This window comes from Populus alba, chromosome 9, assembly GCF_005239225.2.
Source record: "Populus alba chromosome 9, ASM523922v2, whole genome shotgun sequence".
In the NCBI taxonomy this organism is placed as follows: Eukaryota; Viridiplantae; Streptophyta; class Magnoliopsida; order Malpighiales; family Salicaceae; genus Populus; species Populus alba.
Window position 1 is genome coordinate 12,273,905 of NC_133292.1, and position 20,244 is coordinate 12,294,148.

Consider the following 20,244-nt stretch of genomic DNA (forward strand, 5'->3'; position numbering starts at 1 on the left):
TAAAAAACTTTACTTTTTCTCTACACTTCATAAAATATTTATTACATATAAAAAAATTATTAGCACTATAATTGAAATAGGCAAGCCATGGATATTTTTTAAAAAAATTATTAAAAATCTCTGACAAGTTTATGGTCAAATTGTCATAATGAAGACCACTGTAATCATAAGATAATGCTCATTTTTCTTTAGATTCAGCATTTAACAATGCTCTGATCGCATCATTTGTCTCCACCAACTCCTTGTATAAAATGTCAAACTCGTGTTTAGAAGGATTTGCATGCATCCTATGCAACATATTTTTCAAGGAAATATTTTTTAACTTTATGTTGAAGTTACTCATAAAGTGTCATAAACAATATTGATGATATTCAATAGGCTCAGGAAAAATCGAGACATAGAACTCCTTATAACCATATGCCAATCTGATATAATACACAACTGATTCATCCCCTAATAATATATCGACAAAGCAAATTCAAAAATCAACTCCAATTGTTTGTTTTTCTTTCATAATAGCAAAACACAATAGATAAACTCCATTATTCATATCATAAGCAATTGCAACTAACAATTTAGCTTTGTATTTACCATAATGGTGAGTACCGTCAATACTAATTAGAGGACAAAAACATTGAAACTCATTAATTGAAGTACCAAATGCCCAAAAAGCTCTCCCTAATGTTTTCTTATTCCCATCAACTATTTTATGATCTCAAGTGACAATTGTTCCTAGATTTGAATCTCTGATGACCAGTAGAGTTGTAGATAGGTTTTGAAATGACTTTTCACATATATCAAATAACTTTTTCAATATTTTATGTTTGGCCATCCGCAACTTCCAATAAAAAACTAGATGCGCATAATCCCATTATACAGTACCTCAAATCGTTGAACACTCATATTGAACATCCCCCCTACACACACACACACAAATACCATAAATAAACCAATTCCTGAGCACACTACAACCAAAAATGGAAACTTTGTTGAATGATATACCTTGTACTAAAAAATTCATTATATAGCATCGCTTTTTATTGCATTAACACATTCAGACTTGTCTCTGAATCTTTTCTCAACCTCCAATTTATCAATTAATAAGTCTAAATAGCTACGACTATCAGTCCAATCATTTCATTCATATTAGTCATCCACACTAACAATCTTAAATTTAGAAGAATAAGATTCCAAGTATTAATTAAGAGGCTCAACTAACTAACATCCTCATACTCTATTAATGTAACGCTCATCTTCATCATCACTTGGTTCTAATTCTCCATAACAATATGAAACTTGGTTCTAATTCTCCATAACAATATGGAACATGTCATACCTAGTTAAGGTTTTATATTAATAATTTCCAACACTAACACTTATCTTTTAACATTAGCACCTAATCTAGATGGATCATCTGATTGTGATATCTGTCAGTTTTCTAAACGTCATAATAGAAAATTTTTCTTATCTAGATATATGGCGTATTAATCTCATTAATTCTGGCAAACTCAAACATTAAAAAACTGCAGTGCCATGGACTTCATGCTGCCCCTTCATCAAGAACACGTGCTCGAGCAGTTCTTTAAAGGGGGAGGTGACTGAGAAATATATTTTCGTGGAATATTACTTCCAAACCAAAGGAAAACTTGTGCGTAGATTTTAATTGGGAGAAAGCATCTAGAAGCGTCATGAAGGCTGATAGAAATCCGTTCAGCAACAGTGCCAAGAAAGAGAATTTTTCCAATATTTAAATAACAGAACATATTGAAAAACATGGTTTGCATACTTGCCTAGGTAAAAGATCCGCACAGGTGCAGATCTCCAAGGTTTCCATCAATTTTGATACTGAACTAGTTCCTAGGCTAATATTGAAGAAAGACATGAGAAGCTGTGCTAATATAGCTCTGAGCTGTTTAACATCTATTTACAATCTTGAGATTCCAGCAAAGAAATATAGAACATGGTACAGCAAACAAATTTATCCCGGCATCCTCGTATAGATCGATTTATCAGTCCTCCGTTAGAGCATCAGAGTTTGACTGCACCAGCCATAAAGATGAATCAGATCATTTAAGTAATGGTTCATCACTGGAAATCAATTTTACCAAATCCAATATCTCACTCAATTGAAAATATCAAAAAAACAAGAAAATGCTAGTGTTAAAATATTCCAACCTTATTCGACATTATGAGATTGATCGTGCTCAATAAAATCAAGCGCATCTTCCTTGGAGACAACATTGACACGGCTCACCCTATTTTTGTGTGTCACCCCATATAACTTGTCAGCAACCTTCACAAGTTCTGGCCTGAAAGTGGTGGTTATAAATTGTGTGTTGGCCATATCAGCCAGGCGACGAATCATGTCTAGGGAACAAAGCAATTAAGGATCACCTCCAATGGTTACATCTGATGAATAAACAATAGCTAAACAGCCAAAGCAAGACCACAAAATAGAAACCATTTAAGCTTTAGGGAGATGGCAAAACAACATGGAAATAGGATACTTCCAACAGCAGTCCTGTACTGGGGATCCAGTGCTGCGTCTATCTCGTCAAAAAGATAAAAGGGAGCAGGATCACATCGTTGTATGGCAAATATCAATGTCAGGGCTACTACAGTTTTCTGACCCCCTGATAACTGCTTCATTGATTGTGTTTCCCCTTGCCCTGTAAATGAAACCTACATACCAAAACCAACTTGAGGATATTTAAATTTGAGCATGCCCATTTTCTCGAGGATAGAAGATGCTGTAGGCAAAATACTTCTGCTCACCCTATTTAATAGAAGGCAAATTACAAATGAAAACAAGATTTGCATGCATTTCGTGGAGTATTGTTTTTAACAAGACTAGCTGAATCCTAATCTCACCACTTTTTCAATGTCAATAAACAGAAAGTGCACTAAAAGGCTATTTACTATCCAATCCATCCTTTTTGAAAGAAAAAAAATTCCTGTATCCTCATTTCTTAAAAAAAATAAACTCAAATAAATGAAAGAACAAGCACATACCTTCACTTTCACACCTATGTATTTCTCAACCCTTCCCTCCAAATCTGCCTCACGAGGTCCGTCATCATCATAATCATCATCCCCATGATCACCATCCTGTCAAGATATCACAAATGCAAGCCATGCCATTTTTAAAATGCACTCCTACAATTATCTCAAGATTTCAACATCAAAAGACCAAGAAGAGTACTGATTACACTTGGAAAACAATAAAAAAACACAAATGAAGAATACAAGTGCATTGTAGAAGAAAAAATTGATTTTGACTAGTTATTTTGTCAACATTTAAAAAAAATCATCATCATAGCAGGACAAACAGTGCAAAAGTTAGATTTTGAGCAAGAAAAAAATATGCTTATGGAACACTAAGAAAGGAATGGATTTATAAATTATGAACCACCATATTGATTAGAGCAGTCAATAAAAAGTGAAACAGTAGTTAGAGATGGGGAAAAAAATGAAACTAAGGCTTAAAACACTCCTTTAACTAACCTTTTTCTTCATCATGACCAGATGACCATGACCACCCTGCACAAGTTCAGAGAATACTTCGCGAAAGTGTCGAGCAACACCCTTGAAAGTGCGTTCTATTGATTCATCCTTCCGCTGATCTAGAGCAGATATAAGTTCTCTTATTTTCTGCAAAAAGGCATTAAAGTAAAGATACAGAAATCATAAACTCATGTTAAAAACAGTAAGTACAAAAGAAGAGATTTAAATATAAAATTCCATACAATACCTCGTCGCCTGCATCCAGTTCAGCTTGCCTTTTCTGAAGTTCCTCCCGTTGCTCTGTGAAGTTTACATATTGATCTAGTGCCTTCTTGTTTACATGGCTGAACTGCTGAAGCTGCTCATTGCACCTATGAAGCATTTTATGCAAATCTTTCACGCCTCTCCGCTTATACCTATATGCTCCAATACAGGAGAATATGTCATTTATCAAAAGAAACAATATATAAGTGGAAGCATGCAAACATTACCTGTTTCAACAAGTACCAAGTATATGCCGAGGCAAGACAAAAAAAAAAAATCATCTTCTAAGATTTCAACATAAATATTGGCGGGAAAAACAGGCAGAATAAATCAATTAAAAAAATCTCAGGGGTCTCAGTTGATTACAAGACATGACAGTTTAACAATACAATAAAACCCAAGCACGAGAAAACTGAAGCTCAGATTGAAGTCATTATCACATGAAGAAACAATGAGGAAAATTTGAAGTTCGGAGAGAAGCTATACGTTTCAAAAGCATCTGATGACAAAGGACCCAGTTCCCTAATTTTGTTTGAGTATTCCTCCTGTTTAGCAAGAAAAATACTCCGTTTACTCAATAGCTGTTCCAGTTCTTTTGCTTCATCTTGAAGTGTTTTTTCATATCTGTCTTCCAAAACCTGGAAACACAAGTTGTCATCTTAGCTGCTGCAACAAATCCTAAAGATCAACAGTCTGCAAAAGGTGGCAAACCTTTAGTTCTGTCTTTTTATCTTTTTTCTCCTTTAGTTCCTCCTTTAGTCTATCTATCTTGTCAGAAACTCCTGAGAAGATTAAGCAGTCAAAAAAAATTCTTCTTATATTTAAATATTAAAATCGAATTTTTAGAAACTCATAGCTCACTTTTGAGTTCCAGTGTTGTGACTTCAGCCAGTGATTTAGCATCGTTCAGTTCCTGCCTCTTCAATTCATCTTCGCCATGTAACGTGTCAGAGTCAACCGTTGATATTATGGCTTCCAACTCTTGCTTCCGTCGTTTCAGGTTAGTTGTAAGATTAGTCTCTAGCTCCGCTTTTCTTGTTTCAGTCTATGTAATGAAAAAATGCACATTCATGTGAAACAGAACACATTCCACAAAGGACACTACAATTACTACTAGACGAGGTTGAGATTTCTAACCTCGATGCGATCTGTTCTACAGGTAATAAGCTTCTCTTTAAGGTCTTTGATTTCAGGGTTGAGTTGGGATAGTTCATATTTTTCCTCTGGTGTTAAGTGATCAATGAGCTCTGTGCCCATCTCAGCTTGTTTCATGACCATACTGGCATTAAGCTGTTCTATTTGATTCCGGACATCTGCAAGTGATTTTTCCTATAAATAGGATCCATTGAAAGAGGAATAAGAATACTAACAGCAACAATGTAATGGACACTCAAGAAAGATAATCTGCCAGTGGTAAGGTAAGGGTGACTTGACAGTTTAAATGTACCTTATTTTCAAGAGCCTTGGAAATGAATTGTTTCTGCTTATTAGCATTAGCTATGTCCTGCTTAAGCTGTTCCAACTCTGATTTATCATGAGACCGCTTGGCATCAATTTTCTGCTGCTCAGTGACACGTTCAGTTATTCTCTGGTCTACATGTGAGATCAATTTAGCGAAAACAAAGTAGACAATAATATATGGATGTAATTTAAGCTAAGGAATTAAGGAAACATCTGTTGAACTCTTCAAAAGATATTTTAGCAGTCAAGAGTTCTACTGTTCAACAATCAAACACCAAGCCTTGTTTGTTTACAAATATTTTAGGAGTAAGATAGCATGAGGGATGTATTTACACATTTTTCAAGACTATGGACAAGAAATCATACCCTAGTTTTACAATTAAATGAATGCATAAACTAAAAGCACTCATTCAAAAAGAATTTTAAAAAAATAATAGTGAAAAAGGATATCTTGTAGCATAAATCTGACTTTTTCAAGTTCTTCTTCCTTAATGTTAATAGATTTTGTATTCTGCATAATCATGTTCATAAACTTTAACTTTGAGCGCCGATGATCATAAAAGCCCCCTGTCATACCACCTTTCTTGCTTACTTGATCACCTGATCAGTAGTAAATTGTTAAGGCATCTCGATCACGTATGAAGTCATTGTGCAAAATAAAAAAGAAGATTTCTAAGCTAACCATCCACAGTTATGCAGTCCAAACCATCAGTTCGGGCAACTCTTGTGGCCACATCCAAATCTCGACAGATCACAGTTCTAGCAAATACCTGGAGAAAAAGAAAGAATATGTGGCAATATAAGCATGTAGCACATCCCACACCACTCCAAGAGTCATATCAACATCATAACAGTTTTAGCTCATGCAAATTTTCAAAAAGTGTGAACACATTTATATACAAGACCAATGGCATCAACAACGTTTCACAATCCAAGAACATGCCAGTCAAATAATTTAACAATGCACAAATATCACATCAGGGAAAAAGTGTTTCACTTCACAAGTCTAGCATTGTGGTTAGTGGTGGACGAAAGTAGCATATGTGTAGGTACTTCATAGCCTTCACTTACTTTTTTAAAGTTAGTGCCAGTCACCCAAAATTAACAAGTTCAAACTTTTTCCCATCAATATCCATCCTTAGATTCCCAAAGCAATCACTACAAGCTTCTCACAAAAAAAAAAAAATTCCAGCAAGAATAAATAACTATTGAAAACATCAGCAATCAATTGATAGAAAATACAGAGAAATAACCTCCTAGAACAAAATAGCACAAGAAATTACTGATTTTCAGTTATGTGCACTCCAACATATAAATTTCTAACAACAAAACTCACATCAATGTTTCTGCTGGGTCAATACCGTTTCAGTAAGAACAAACATGAGGGAGAACTAACCTGGGCAAATGCTGGTGTAAAATTGGGAGAGAACTTCAACTTCTTTAGCAAAGGTACCACATCAGAACTCTGTGGATAAGTTACTCGAGGTGCCTTTACCCTGTTTAGTGGAATGAAAGTAACTCGTCCTCCTTTCAATGCATTAAGATGCCTAATTATCTGAGTTGATATGTTATCATCCTCAACCACAACATGAAATAAGCTGCTCAAAAGACAAACAGATATTAAGTCAATCATTCAACGATGAAGTGATCAAAGCATAAGGTCAAAAGACTAATGGCAAGCATGCCAGCTTGTCAAGCAGATTGAGAACACGACTCCAAGAGAGAAAACAATGAACATAATAGAATAGATTTTACATACCTGTTTCCAGCTGTAACTTCAACAGCAGTAAAATATTTCTCATCACAATCAAGCAGCTCTATTATTGGACCGAAAACTCCACTAATTTTGTACTCTCTGCAGATACGCCGAATAGAATTGAGCCCTCTCCTCACATCCTGATAACATAACATTGGCAAAGTTGCCAGAAACAGGAAGGGGTTCAGATAACATATAAAAACTAACTTCTACCAAATGATCATTGTTGTGTCCAGCCATCAAACAAGCAGGACATTAGGCTACTATGAATGCCTACGGCATTAAAATCAACCATTGCAATGGAGCACATATTGCTTGCAACATGCATATTTTGGATGGAAGATAAGTTGAACCAAGTGGCTTAAACTTTCCTTCTATGAAAAGGATTCTTAAGCTGAGCTTGATCATGATTTATTTTCAGACATGGCTTGCTGTTTAGAAAGCTTGCAACTTCTTGAGCTTGGCCCAAATGCTAAGTTCATTCACAAACGACTGGTCACATGGCAAGTGATTTTATCAGTGTTGAGACAAACAGAAGCCAGAGAAATGTAAGAATTAATTAAAAAAAGAACAAGGCTGGCATGCTGCCCAGGCATGAAACAGTCAATTTTGTTTATTAAACTGCTAACCATTTTAGCTTGTATTCTAAAAATATTACACAAGGATCTCAAGTACAAATTAAGGTAAGTAAAGTGGGCCTGAAAGTTCATGTTCATGGGTCCATTCAAGGCAAGCATGGGCCTGATTGGTCTTGACTTCATCACAAACAAGCCTCACTGTGACGCTTGAACTTGGTTGTAATGAAACAATCAAAGATCAAAGAAGCTTTTTGTCAAGTTCAATTCAAGCTGTTCATACTCATGGAGGCATTTTGATAACTAAGTTTGTAAAATTAAAAGCTAAATAAATAAAGGAAGAAATTACTCACACCAGGAGTTGCATGATCCAGGCTCTTCTCTGCCTTGTCAACTTCTGTTCTTAGCTTATCAATTTCAGCAGAAAGTTCACTTTCCTTTTTCCACAATGATCTACAGAAACAAACAAAAAAGGTCAACCTGAGTACTTTCAGTAAGCCTGACCAAAATAAATACAGAAAAATAACCATACTTCCGCTCATCTTGCAGCTTGTCTCTCTGTGCTTTATGACTATTGAATCCTTCACGTGACTGGAAAATGAGAGAGTCTAAGGTTGCAATTTCGGCTTTGCGATTCTCAATGTAGGCATCTCGCTCTTTTAAGTCTGCGTTCAGCCTATAAATTTCTTCGTGGAGTTTTTGCTCCTGGGGATATACACAAGTAGACAGCTTATTTAGCATCGGAATATTGAGGAAACAGCACGAGAGGCACATGGACTTGCAACAACAGAGATAAGAACAATTCCATACACAAACCAACTAACAAGACTTCTTCAATGAATCCAAACAGGCATGCACAAACCTTGCAGACAGTTTAACATAGAAGTAGAAATCCTCTTATGGCTCTTGCTTTTCGTTTAATGGTGGGCAGCTATTACTTACTGCTATAGACCTAGACACCATAGCCATGGCACATACACAATCCAGAGATTGCACCAAAGCAGAATAAATGCCGAACATTTGAAGTCAGGACAGCATATGGAAAGTGTAACATCTTTCTCCTCAAAATGTCCAGTTCATGCAGAAAAGAAAAATTAATTATTTCTCATAGCATGAAAGTTCCAGTTCCTTGGTCCAATTTACTAAGGGCTAAAATGAAAAAAATACCCAACAAGGAATGAAGGGAAGAAAAAAAATCTAGAAAATCACAGGAAGCCTCCTTGAATCTACAAGTGGAATTGTTGACATCCACAAGCAAGGAATTATTCAAAATAGCAGAAACTCAAAACATGCTTCTAGTATTAAGACTCAGAAATATATGTGCAAATATAGGTTCCCCAAACCCTACAAGGTCAAACCAAGCCAGGAATAAAATCCCAATTAATTCTTAAACAATGATGTTCTAATTACTTATTAGCAAATCCTCCATCTACAGTATGTTCTATTATATGTGTCATGTCAGCTGCATGCATTAGTTTATTGACAGTAAAGAACAAAAAACTAATGTGAGAGGCACTTTCAGCTGAAATTATAGCGTAGGTAGGGAATAATTTACAGAAACTTTTAGTTGAAAAGAGACCTTACATTTTAGCCTTTTCTAAGGTATACCTATACTAGTCAAGAAGTGCTAACATTGTTCTTTTCACACCTAAATTTACTAAAGAGTGACCTCCTGAGATTGCATACGCAAGAACAAAAGAAAAGGAGGAAAAAGACACCTAGGACAGCTAGCCTCTAAGGGCTGTAATCCATGGATTGGAAACAGGATACAAGAAATTGAACAAACAATATACAAATGAGGTTAATCATTCTATTAAAAAAAAAAAAAACTTGACATTGTGTTTTGATCTTTGAATTATCTGATAAGAGGCCTGGTCCTTTCTTAATTAAATGATGGGCATGTGATATGAAAGTGCCTCCTAATCTATCCACTAGGAAAATCCTGACAACAATAGTTCCTCTGAGATGATGTTCAAGTATCATAATAGATTAATGTGAACTCTTGCCTGAGCCAAATTTGAAGAAAGAACTCGTTGTAAATCATCAATTTCCTTTTGAAGCCATTTGTCACGAGCAGCTTTGCTGGAAAACTGGGTTGCACGACCTTGTTTTTGATAAAGTATGCTAAGCTGCTTTTCACGCTCCATTATTCTGCAAGTTGCCAAAAACGTTTATGAAAGAAAGGTACTGCACATGGCACAAGCTTTTCTCCCAAATAAATGTGCTATTTTGGCATAGACAATGAACCATCAAAGGCCAAGAAAGAAAATACACTTCAGGAGCGCAAAGAAAATCAAGAAATTTGTAAAACAAAGCAAACAAAAACTTTTTACTGAATAAATCTATCAGAAAATTTTTTTTACTGACTTGACATCACGACTGATGTAAGGCCTCCTTTACATGTCTGAAGTAATGGAGCTGCAGCAAACCCTGGACACTATCTGAATGCAGTCTGATCTTTAGCATGTTCACTTTAAGTACCAGACAAGACTAAAACCCATACACTAGGACCAAGCAATCTCATAATTCTAGTAGTAGACAAAACAATAGCACCTGGTCCATCTGCAACATGCAAAAGCATGCGCAAAACTGAGAATTCTTGGCATACCTCTTGGTGATATCCTTTTCCTTTGAAAGGTGTTCTTCATAGATGGGACTGATTTTGTTGAGCTCCTTCTGAGAATCCTGTATTTCTTTCTGTAGAATATCAAGTTGCTTCATGGCATCATCCTGAAAGCATGTGCATACATTGAATAAAAACATTCAGCATTCTTTATCCTTCAAAAATAACTAACATTTCTCTGTTAGAGTTTAATACTTTGGCTTGAATATTTCCAGAAAATCTCTCTAGCATATCTTTCACATCAAGCTCAAGCTCTGTCTGCTTCTTTATTGCTTCTGTTTGTTGTTTCTCTGCTGCCTCTTTCTCTTTGTTCAATGCTTGAACTTCTTTTGTAAGATCTTTGAGCACCTTCTCCAAGTCCTTGGACTCTTCATGGGCATTTAACACATCGTTATACATCTTCGCTGATTTTTCAGAAACCTTGCTCCGAGCCTCCTCAACCTGAGATGGAAACAAATAAATATATATAGGCACTACCTCACCTCAAAAAAAAAAAATTGAAACATTAAAGTTTAGACCCTGGACAGGTCTTAACATTTAAGGTCAGGACAATCTAACACTGCTATAACGCCAGTTCTCCATTCAAAACTCCAAAATTATCTCATAATAAATAGGCGCATAAAGAACAAGGTACAAGAACCGGTGGAAGAGATGAAAGAGTTAATACATCTAAAATAATGAGTTTCATCACATTTATTTGCTGTCATAATTATGTTTAGTCAGTGAAATGTTTGTCCTGTATATACTTCAACTAGCAATTTGGTGTAACATTCTTCATGATTCATAAAAGCAGTACATGAAGAAACCTTTATGCATGTCCAAGCATCTGACATGTACTAACCTCCAACAATTTTTGTCGAGCATCATGGAGTTCCTTATCATAAATAGTATATTCTAGAGATTTTCGCTGCTTGTCAAGCTGCTGATATTTTCTCAGCTCCTCTTTCTCTTCATCCAGTTCCTTCAGCCTCTCATCCAAGTACTGAACAACTTGAATTATCTGCTTTCTTTTGTTCCCTGCTTGACAGAAAACATAAAATTATACACATACTGGAAAACATCCATGAAAGAAACCCAACTCCACTATTCCTTCCTTGCCTGTTTCCTGCATAATTTTCAAACTCTCACGGCGTCTCTCTTCATACACTCGGGTGCCACCGATTTCTTTCAATAAATCAAGACGTTCAGAGTCTTTCATCAATGTCAACGATGCTATCTATGATGTATCACAAGAAACAAAAAGGAAATTAAAAATAAACAAGCAGGAAAAGAATATACATAAGTTTTAAGAAGATTATGCCATGAAGAAAGGTTTCAGGTGTCAAACCTTTCCTTGCTGCACTACATAGTATGGATTAGAGCGAGAGAACCCAGCACTTTCCAGTAAATTCATAACTTCAGTTTTCCTACAAATTATCAGACTTTCTATCATTGAGCTTACAAAAACAAATTGAAACGTGGTGAGACATAAAGTAAGGAAAGAACATAGATTTCTTTTCTAAAAAGGACAGATACTCACGTAATATGCTTTCCATCCAAAAAATACTCATCCTTTTTCAAACCGATTGTTCTTCGTAGACGCACTTCCTCCTTATCAACCTATTGATAGGTGAAAAGGCATGCTTAACATGTGAAAGAACAAGAAGAAAAGGACAAATGAAAGCACACCATATGTAACAATATCTCTAATGAGGAACACAAAACATGGATTGAAGGGACATTGTATAAAGCAGTTTGCAGCCATGTTAGGATAATATAGCAACAAAGAAGCGCCAATCAAATTTTTTTCTCCTCTTCCACAATTCTTGCATGACCCACACACATAACTGCAACAAAAGGCTATTCCCCAAAAGTGTAGCGACCATTTTCTATCACAAAAATAGCCATGCCAGTAGCTTTCCATTTGTGGTGGCCATCAACAGTGATAGAGTTGGTTCCAGCAGGTTGATGCAGGGACTACATAGTTGAAATAGAGACTTGCAACCCAAAACCTCAGGAAGCCAAGAGCATAAGGACTTGGCATGATGGTAGTAATTAAAGACAAAAGCCTAATAAAATATTAACCAATCTGGGTTGATCTATATGCTAACAGATTTCACAAAGAACAAGGTGGAGATTGAGCACTTTGGAAGAAGAAAAGAGTGATCAGGTTCCTTTCATCTTTTGAAGGTTAGGAGGGACGAAGAAAATAGAACAAAAAGAAAATCTCATGGCCACAATCATTGTTTTTTTTTCCCTAGTTCTTCCTGTAAAGCATTAAAAGGTTGCCAGTTTTATGCATGGCTGCAAGGGTAGTAGCAGAATCTTGGATCATTGTCCTAACCGATGGAGGCCACAGTTTGTCCTTAAGAACTTCTTAAACAAAATTATGCCCTCATCAGAGAACAACTAACTCAAAGGAAATTCTGGAGCACAATGGGAAAAGAGTAACAATATCAAAAATTTATATGTTAAAAGAAGAAAAAGATGAACATAAAAATAAGGATCTTTCTCCTTTTGTAATAATATCTGGACCATTATTTACCCTCCATAACCCAGTAAAGAAAACGAAGTAGGTTGTGAAGCATTACCGGGATGCGATTGTCAGAATTATCAAACACAATCTCCACAAAAGCAGATAAAACTTGATGGCCTGCACCTTCCTGTTCAATAGCAGAAATCAGCATAATTCAAACTTAAAAGGGTGACAAAAAAAATAACTTGATCTCATAGATTGGAATTGAGATAGTATATGATGAAACATACATGGAGTAATTGATGTCTGTCATCATTGCGCAGGTTTTGGAAGAGATCACTCAATACAAAACGAATGGCTACAAAAGAAACAAATCATAAGCCTGTGATAGATGTTTGATTTCAATTAATTTCAATAAAAGTTTATCAAAAAAGAAAACAAAAAAAAAATCAGGGACATGATCACTCACCATGGAAAAAGTTTGTCTTGCCAGATCCATTAGCACCAACTGCAGAAGACATATAAGACTTACAGAAGAATTCACACAATAGCCCATTTTATATGGATCAAGTCAGAAAATAAATAGACAGAACAAAGAAAGAACAATAAATTAAAAATTAACCAAGATCCAATCAGTTCCTAGAAACAGGGAGCTGCAAAAAAGAAATGCATTCCTGCTCCCCTTCTTTTAACAGCCATCAGGTGCTCTTTTTGGCCTCCCAACCTCTCTGAGCATATAACTCTCCATGCTCTTCACACTTGCAGGTTGTTTGGAAACTTAAGGTTCGAGTAGAAATGATATCATTCCAACACCATTTACCTAATTCTAGTGTTTGCAAAGCTTTAAGCAGCATAAAAGAATTTTAAAACCAATTAAAATTTGAAATTTTCATAGATTTGCAAATCACACTAAAAGGGGTGTGATTTGCTTCAAAATTGACCCATTACTCTCTCTCTCTCTCTCACACGCACACACACTTGGAATAAGTTTTTCAGGGGCGGGGGCAAGTTGGGTAAATAATGTATTTTCATTAACTCAAGTTAATGAATTCCTCAATTTTAAAACCTATTCCAAACAAAAGAATTCAATTAGCAAATCAAATCCATTTAATCTACTTAAATAGTTGAAATCAATTCTGGTACAGCATTGGTTCCGAACAAGCTGTTATAGTTTTAACATTTCCAGAGTTTCAAGATTTTAAAAGGGATTCCACGCGCACACATGTATGATGACAAAGTGATGATATGTATATTACATGTCAATGCTTCTATTAGATGGCAAAGTTATGGAACTACCAAACTTTCTTGGGATGATTCTTGGTGCTGTACATTACTAGATGGACAATTTCTGGTCTCTTTTGAGAAGATGTGGAAATTCTACATTTGATGAAATTTTGTGGGAAGTGGTTCCTGATAATGCCACCTGTTTCCGCTGCTTACAATTTGACTACACAGACACCCGTAAAGAATTGGAAAGCTATTCTTAGAGAGACACTGCATAAAAATGCCCTAATCTAGGCAGGTTTCCATATTAAAAAAAAAAATGAGCGGGAGAATTGTGTAAATTTAAGGGGACCCTGGAACCACAGCTCCTAGGTTTCAATCAAAAAAGTATTACCACTCATCACTCAATATATTATATCCCAAAAAACAAGTTAATAAAATTAATAAAAATAAAAACCACAATGAAAAACAAACTTACCAACACAATTAACCTTCGGACTGAAAGGCTCGGTTGCAATCTGTTCACGATAGCTCTTAAAACCCTCGATTATCACCTATATCCAAACACAAATCAAATTCAGCTTTCTAATTCCAATAAAAAAGAAAATACATGCAAAAGGGGAAAAAAACAGCATGGCATTACCTGCTTTATATGCATCCTGAAATTACAAAATAACCCAGCCTCTGTCAAATAAATTAACGAATAACACCGTTAGTGGATTCAGTACTATTTTTCTTCATGTTATTTCAAGTATTGAAAAATAAATAAATTTAAATTTTCAAAAAAACAAAACAAGAAATTAAAAGGAAAAAAAAGTGTCCGAATTAAAAATAAAGAATTAAAAACCTAGCAACGGCTAACTGATTCATTTCCATTGAAGCACGAAAACTAGGGTTTCAACTTCCAAAAATTTACAGAAAATACCAGGATCGAAGGCTCAAACCCTAACCACTAAATAACAAATACAGACACTGAGACGACTCCGTAGCGAAGCTAAACTATCAAGAAAACTTACAAAGTTGTCACTTCATAAGGTAGAGAGAGGGGTTTGACTTGGAGAAGAGAAACGGAGGACTGGGAGCAAGTGAGCGAGCGAGTTGGTAATTTAGGCGAGTGATTCGGGTGCGCAGGTCAAGGCCATTAAGCAGAGAGCCCTAGCGGTTATTTTAGCGCTGCTTTCGGGTTTTAGCGAGGGAATGAAACAAAAACATGGGCGGGCAAAGCGTGAGTGAAATTTAGTGAATGGAGAGAGGAAAACGAGGAGAGGGGCTCTGCTAGTATGCGCTTGAAGCGTATTGTGCAAGACTTGGAATGGGAGAGGGGTGTTTGTTATATGGGGTTGGGCTATCCGAGCTGCGGATAAGGAAAGCCTTATCATTCTTATTATTCCATGAAACCATTTATATTTTACTGGATCTTCAAAGGACCCGTCGTTTTTTTTATTATATACCACCTTGTCTAAAATCTTTGCAAATCGTTAACAAGAGAAATCATCAAAATGTTCCAATCAAGTATAGAAAAAGGTTATAGTTGAGAAAATGCTCAAAAATATAGATTTTGTGGTTTGTAAAATATTAACTATGCTGGAAACTAATATGAATTCAATTAATTATAATATTGAATAGATTAACATCATGTATCTTGTACATTTATTGAGTTGATTTTATATTCATATTTCATATTATTAAATTCATTCTGTTCATCGTATTATCAAATTTAATCTATTTCATAATATGAATTTATTAATTTATAATTTATTTTAGGTTAAAGTTTAATTTAAATTAAATTTAAATCTAATGAAAATTAAATCTAATAAAAATTAACATGATTGATTCATCAATCAATTAAAAAAATATTTAATTTTATTAAAAATAAAACTTGAAACAATGATATTTTTTTATTCACATACAAGACTAACATATCTAGCAAGTAACTCAACTAGTATCCTTAAACTTTATTAATTTGTATCGTATTCATCACTCCATGAATGGATAGATTTATAGACTACGATCACAATATTTTATTTTTTATTTTTTTATCATAAAAACACTAAATTATCATGGTTCTATTTTATTTTATTTTTGTATTTCAAAAATAGTTTTGAAAAAAATAATTTTTTTATATTTTTCTTTACTTTTAATTTTTTTTTCAGATTATTTTAATATGATGATATTAAAATTAATTTTAAAAATATTATTTTATATATTTTTAAATAAAAAATACTTTATCGGTAGGAAACTCTCAAATATTATGTGTACCCGTTAAATCAAACATTGAATTCTTGAATAAAACTTTTGTGGTGCAAGGTTTGGGACCGGAAGAGTTTGGTCCACAGTCCTTTAAACATGGGCTTTTCACGCAAAAGCCTTGTAACAAGGGCCTTTGTTGGTCTGGGCTCTTGCTTCTTCTTGTCAACAAAGTGTAAAGTCTCGAATTAAAAACAAATATCAATTAAGTCCTTACAAGAATAAATTCTCAACCAGGCTCTCCATTATTTGACACTACAGAATTAATTCTCACGTAAAAATTTTAAAAATTGAAAGCTAATTGGTTTAGTTTGGTTATTTAACCCAGACTTGATTGAATTTTTTAAAAATAATCAGTTTAATTAAAAAATTTTATTCGAATTAAACCGGACTAATCAATTCACATCACTAATTTTAATAAATAATGGGATCTTATTAATAAAGTTTTTATTTATTTATCTGGAGTCTTTATATTAATTTATGTATATCTTAACTAATGTCAGGGACAACTGGGGAAAAATTTATCCTTGTAGCCGAAAGAGACTTAATTTCAATTTCCATGATTGTATCCGTTTCCGCGTACAACAACCAGACCGACCTCGTCACAATCCTATATTACCTTCAGGAAAAGAGCCACCGCCTGTAAAAACAACCAACCTGCAACACTCCATCTACGTTCTACGAAAAACAATTTTTTTCCTCTTTTTGTCACTGAGTTTCCTTCAATCTTCTCTTTCTTTCTCAGTTGATTTCTTTAAAAACAATGGAGTTCGACAAAGGAGACAAAGTGGAAGTATGTAGCACACAAGAAGGCTTTCCTGGGTCATATATTATACAGTACAGCAACAGTTGTCAAGAAACTTGACACCAACTCTCATGCAGTGCAATACAAGAACTCAGTCGAAGAGGAAGATATGTCAAAGCTACTGATAGAGACAGTTTCTGCTGATGAGGTGAGGCTAGTGCCACTGAGAATCAAATTTGGAAGCGGGTTTTCTATGTTTGATAAGGTTGACGCTTTTGATAATGATGGGTGGTGGGTTGGCAAGGTTACTGGACAGAGAGGGCCTCTGTATTTTGTCTTCTCTGAGACAACAGGGGATGAGATAGCTTGCCATGTCTCAAGATTGAGGATTCACTTGGATTGGGTTAATGGCAATTGGGTTTCTTCAAGAAAGATAGTTTCTTGAATCATCTACTAAGTATCTTTCTTGACAAGGAAACACTATTATTATTGATGCCTGTTACCGCAAGCGAGATTGAGGATTTGTTTCGTAGATCGAGTAGTTAAACTGGGAAAACACACTGACGAAATTATCGGTTCTCCGTGTCAACTCCCGATCAATACTTATTTAGATTTGTTGAGATGTTTCGAATAATCTGGTGAGCTTTACTTTCTAGAAGTTAAAAGAGTTCGGATTGCTTTGTAGAAGTAGCTGATCAATTTATCTGTTTGATGGAAAAAAAGTTGCAAATGGTCATTCAATTGTGTTTAGAGATGGAATATCAATGATCAACTCTACGAATTCCTGATCAATTTCTTATTTTGGTAGTGAACTCTTGATGATGTTTTTATTATTGAAATAATTAAGATTAAATATAAAAAGAAAGGCTAAAATTCTGAATAATCTATATATTATGAGTTTATTGACTTAACCTAAATACAAATAAAATATATATAGGTTAAACTGAAAGTATTATTCTATCTTTAATAAATAAAATTACATAAATATTATTTAACATTCATATATATATGTAGATGTAAATATGAGAAGACCATAATTAAGATTTAGCGCATTAGTTTTTTATTTACAAGGTTCTGTATTCTGTGAACATTTTTTTCCTTGGCAAATTGAAATCAAGAGAAGTGAAGGGAAATCTTGTTTTCTGTAACCAATAAACCATAATTCCATGTGCCAATGCCTTCAGCTATCAGCTATTTCTCATGGAAAAATTGAAAGAAGTAATGTTCAGGCTCATTCATGACTCGCAGAATGCCAAGTAGGCTATACATTTCTACAAAGTTTATTGAACCTGCATCTGAAAAGATGGGGGTCTAATTTTCTTGTCAAGAAAAAGATTGCCATTGATGCAAGTTCCTGGAGGTGAAGTCCTCTAGTTCATGGAGTGTTAATTATGATATATGGGCATGAAGAGAATATCATATTGATAAATTAAGAAAGAACAAGAGAGAGAAATCTCAAGCTTTGCCGTGCAAGGCGTGTTCTGCTACACTTCCATTATCACACCCGTACAGAAGCATGGAGTCTTCCGATCCCACCTGAAAACAACCTCGTAGCTCATCATTCACTGAGCTCCAAGGGCTTGAAATATTTGCCATCTATGAGATAGGTGCCAATAGCAAGACGAACTGCCCACACATCCTTGGGCTTTCTTGACACAATTCTGCACATAACACATATCGAATCGTATATTCATCAATACTCGGTCAACAACAATCTGCTATATATGCACACAACTTCAAGAGAGCGAGAGAAGGGTTACCTTCCCACATCACCAGGCTTGACCAAGCCAGTGTTAACCCGGAGGCAGGGCATGGTTGCTGCTGTCTTGATCATTTTGGGAGCCTCAATAACAACTACAGGAGACCCTATCCCAAGTTTGGGAGTACTTTTTGCTGGCAAATTTGTCTCTGATGATGATGATTCTCTAGATTCACATCGAGTAATCACATTGAGCTTTCGGTTCCGAGCATTATTTATGCTGCGATTGGATTGCAAAGTCGGGTTTGCTTGTGGGATTGTGGAGGTAGAGGAGAAAGATAATGCCATCAGAGGTTTAGCCAAGGCAAGTAGAATTCTATGCGATTGGGATAATATTTGCGTGGTTCTAACTGAGTGGTTTGTGTTGGATGGAGTGCTAGCCAGTTCTTAGTTTTATTGCAACATTTGCCTCTCATGTACATGCACAGGATACTCAAATACGACCTGATCACTAACAAACATAAGAGGTGACTTCGATTTTTTTATTTGTCAAGTATTTTTTTTTTCAAAATAAAATTTTATTATTCTTTTATATTTTCATTTCATTTTAATATGTTAACGGTAAAAATAATTCATTAAAAAATATTATTTTAAAATAAAAAAACATTTTAAAAATATTTATCACCACAATACCAAATAAACTTTTAATAGTAAAAAAAATCAGGTTTTATAATCATAAAATTCAAGATTAATACATAATTTTAAGATTTTTTTTAGTGTCTAACCCAAAAAAAATTTGGATGAACTTGAATTAATAATTTTTTATTTAAAAGATATTGATTCATTAAAAAAAACAAATTGAATTGCTATTCAATTGAATAATTGAATTGTTAAGTGAACAAATTGCATATCCGATAGGTGGAGGCACGAAGGAGCTCTAAATGGACATGATTTTTTGGTCATTCTCTCCTCGTAATACAAGCCCTAATGATTAGCTGAGGCAATATTCTGGCTGCGAACATCGATCCTGTGATATACACATCCATTTAATATGAAAAAAATGCATTATCTATTTTAAAAATAAATTAAATATTAACCTTTATATTTCCATATAACGCTGGCTAGCATCCAAATTCAGATGCATAATTTTTAGCACATTATTTTATCATATCTTGGACTTCAAGAAACTGTATTTATGAAATGAATTAGCTACCACCACAGGAATATGGAACTATTAAATGAGATTATTTTGTTAAACTCGAATTCTTGGAAGAATATTTGAACAATGACCTTTTGCAAATGCAACAATCTCACTACCGCTAGGAACCTACTGGCATTTGATTTTATCTCTACTTTTTACTAATAACTCCATCTTTATATCCATGAAACATATTCAGGAATGATAAATTTAGTATTAAAACGATGGTTAGTCTCCAACACACGTGCTCGCTTGCCTCCATTGATGCATGGATCAAAACATTGCGAGGACTGATATCAAATGAGGATGGGGTGTTGAATACCATACGGACTGTGTGCGTGCATACTGCGTATCATGCCAAACATGGGGAGGGAGGCGATTAGTGGGGCTGGATTCTTTGAAGCAGGCTGGTGATGGATAATTGTATAGCAAAGAACTCGGTTCTCAAGAGCAAGCAAAGTTAGGTTTGGCATAAGCACCAAGCTTGCCTACT

The 20,244-nt window shown here is 34.8% G+C and overlaps 3 protein-coding genes across 4 annotated transcripts; 1 reads left to right on the forward strand and 2 right to left on the reverse strand.

Moving 5' to 3' along the window:
- Nucleotides 1–1,726: 1,726 nt before the first annotated feature.
- LOC118032422 (structural maintenance of chromosomes protein 3) lies at nucleotides 1,727–15,162 on the reverse strand. 2 transcript variants are annotated; one of them, XM_073411297.1, is made up of 30 exons: nucleotides 14,879–15,159; nucleotides 14,506–14,546; nucleotides 14,341–14,416; nucleotides 13,108–13,146; nucleotides 12,929–12,996; nucleotides 12,754–12,825; nucleotides 11,703–11,782; nucleotides 11,511–11,589; nucleotides 11,282–11,399; nucleotides 11,025–11,200; nucleotides 10,379–10,624; nucleotides 10,169–10,290; nucleotides 9,567–9,711; nucleotides 8,093–8,265; nucleotides 7,914–8,013; nucleotides 6,989–7,125; nucleotides 6,626–6,827; nucleotides 5,912–5,999; nucleotides 5,678–5,829; nucleotides 5,216–5,365; nucleotides 4,906–5,097; nucleotides 4,630–4,813; nucleotides 4,480–4,550; nucleotides 4,255–4,406; nucleotides 3,752–3,920; nucleotides 3,505–3,651; nucleotides 3,013–3,108; nucleotides 2,508–2,682; nucleotides 2,176–2,367; nucleotides 1,727–2,039 (listed from the first exon to the last, which is right to left on the reverse strand). In XM_073411297.1, exons 2-29 carry the CDS (start codon nucleotides 14,518–14,520, stop codon nucleotides 2,177–2,179), a joined length of 3,615 nt encoding a protein of 1,204 aa, XP_073267398.1. In that variant the 5' UTR covers nucleotides 14,521–14,546; nucleotides 14,879–15,159; the 3' UTR covers nucleotides 1,727–2,039; nucleotide 2,176. The 2 variants fall into 2 exon arrangements, with proteins under 2 accessions (XP_073267398.1, XP_073267399.1); XM_073411298.1 differs by lacking the exons at nucleotides 1,727–2,039; nucleotides 2,176–2,367 and having other exon boundaries at nucleotides 2,510–2,699; nucleotides 14,879–15,162.
- Nucleotides 15,163–16,720: 1,558 nt separating this feature from the next.
- Nucleotides 16,721–17,682, forward strand: LOC118032421 (protein AGENET DOMAIN (AGD)-CONTAINING P1). Its single transcript, XM_073411328.1, is given in 2 exon segments — nucleotides 16,721–16,941; nucleotides 16,943–17,682. Coding segments are annotated over 2 exon segments (426 nt in total). The 5' UTR covers nucleotides 16,721–16,872; the 3' UTR covers nucleotides 17,300–17,682.
- Nucleotides 17,683–18,253: 571 nt separating this feature from the next.
- LOC118032420 (protein CHLORORESPIRATORY REDUCTION 42, chloroplastic) lies at nucleotides 18,254–19,022 on the reverse strand. Its single transcript, XM_035037134.2, has 2 exons — nucleotides 18,615–19,022; nucleotides 18,254–18,515 (listed from the first exon to the last, which is right to left on the reverse strand). The coding sequence occupies exons 1-2, from the start codon at nucleotides 18,899–18,901 to the stop codon at nucleotides 18,413–18,415; spliced, it is 390 nt and encodes a 129-aa protein (XP_034893025.1). The 5' UTR covers nucleotides 18,902–19,022; the 3' UTR covers nucleotides 18,254–18,412.
- Nucleotides 19,023–20,244: the final 1,222 nt, after the last annotated feature.

Coding starts and splice junctions, on each gene's coding strand:
- LOC118032422 (XM_073411297.1), bottom strand. Junction 13,147..14,340: donor TCCGAAGGTTAATTGTGTTG/GTAAGTTTGTTT, acceptor TGTCTTCTGCAG/TTGGTGCTAATGGATCTGGC. Junction 11,783..12,753: donor ATTCTGACAATCGCATCCCG/GTAATGCTTCAC, acceptor ACCTATCAATAG/GTTGATAAGGAGGAAGTGCG.
- LOC118032420 (XM_035037134.2), bottom strand. CDS start 18,901: ATGGCATTATCTTTCTCCTCTACCTCCACAATCCCACAAGCAAACCCG. Junction 18,516..18,614: donor AAGCCTGGTGATGTGGGAAG/GTAACCCTTCTC, acceptor TGTTATGTGCAG/AATTGTGTCAAGAAAGCCCA.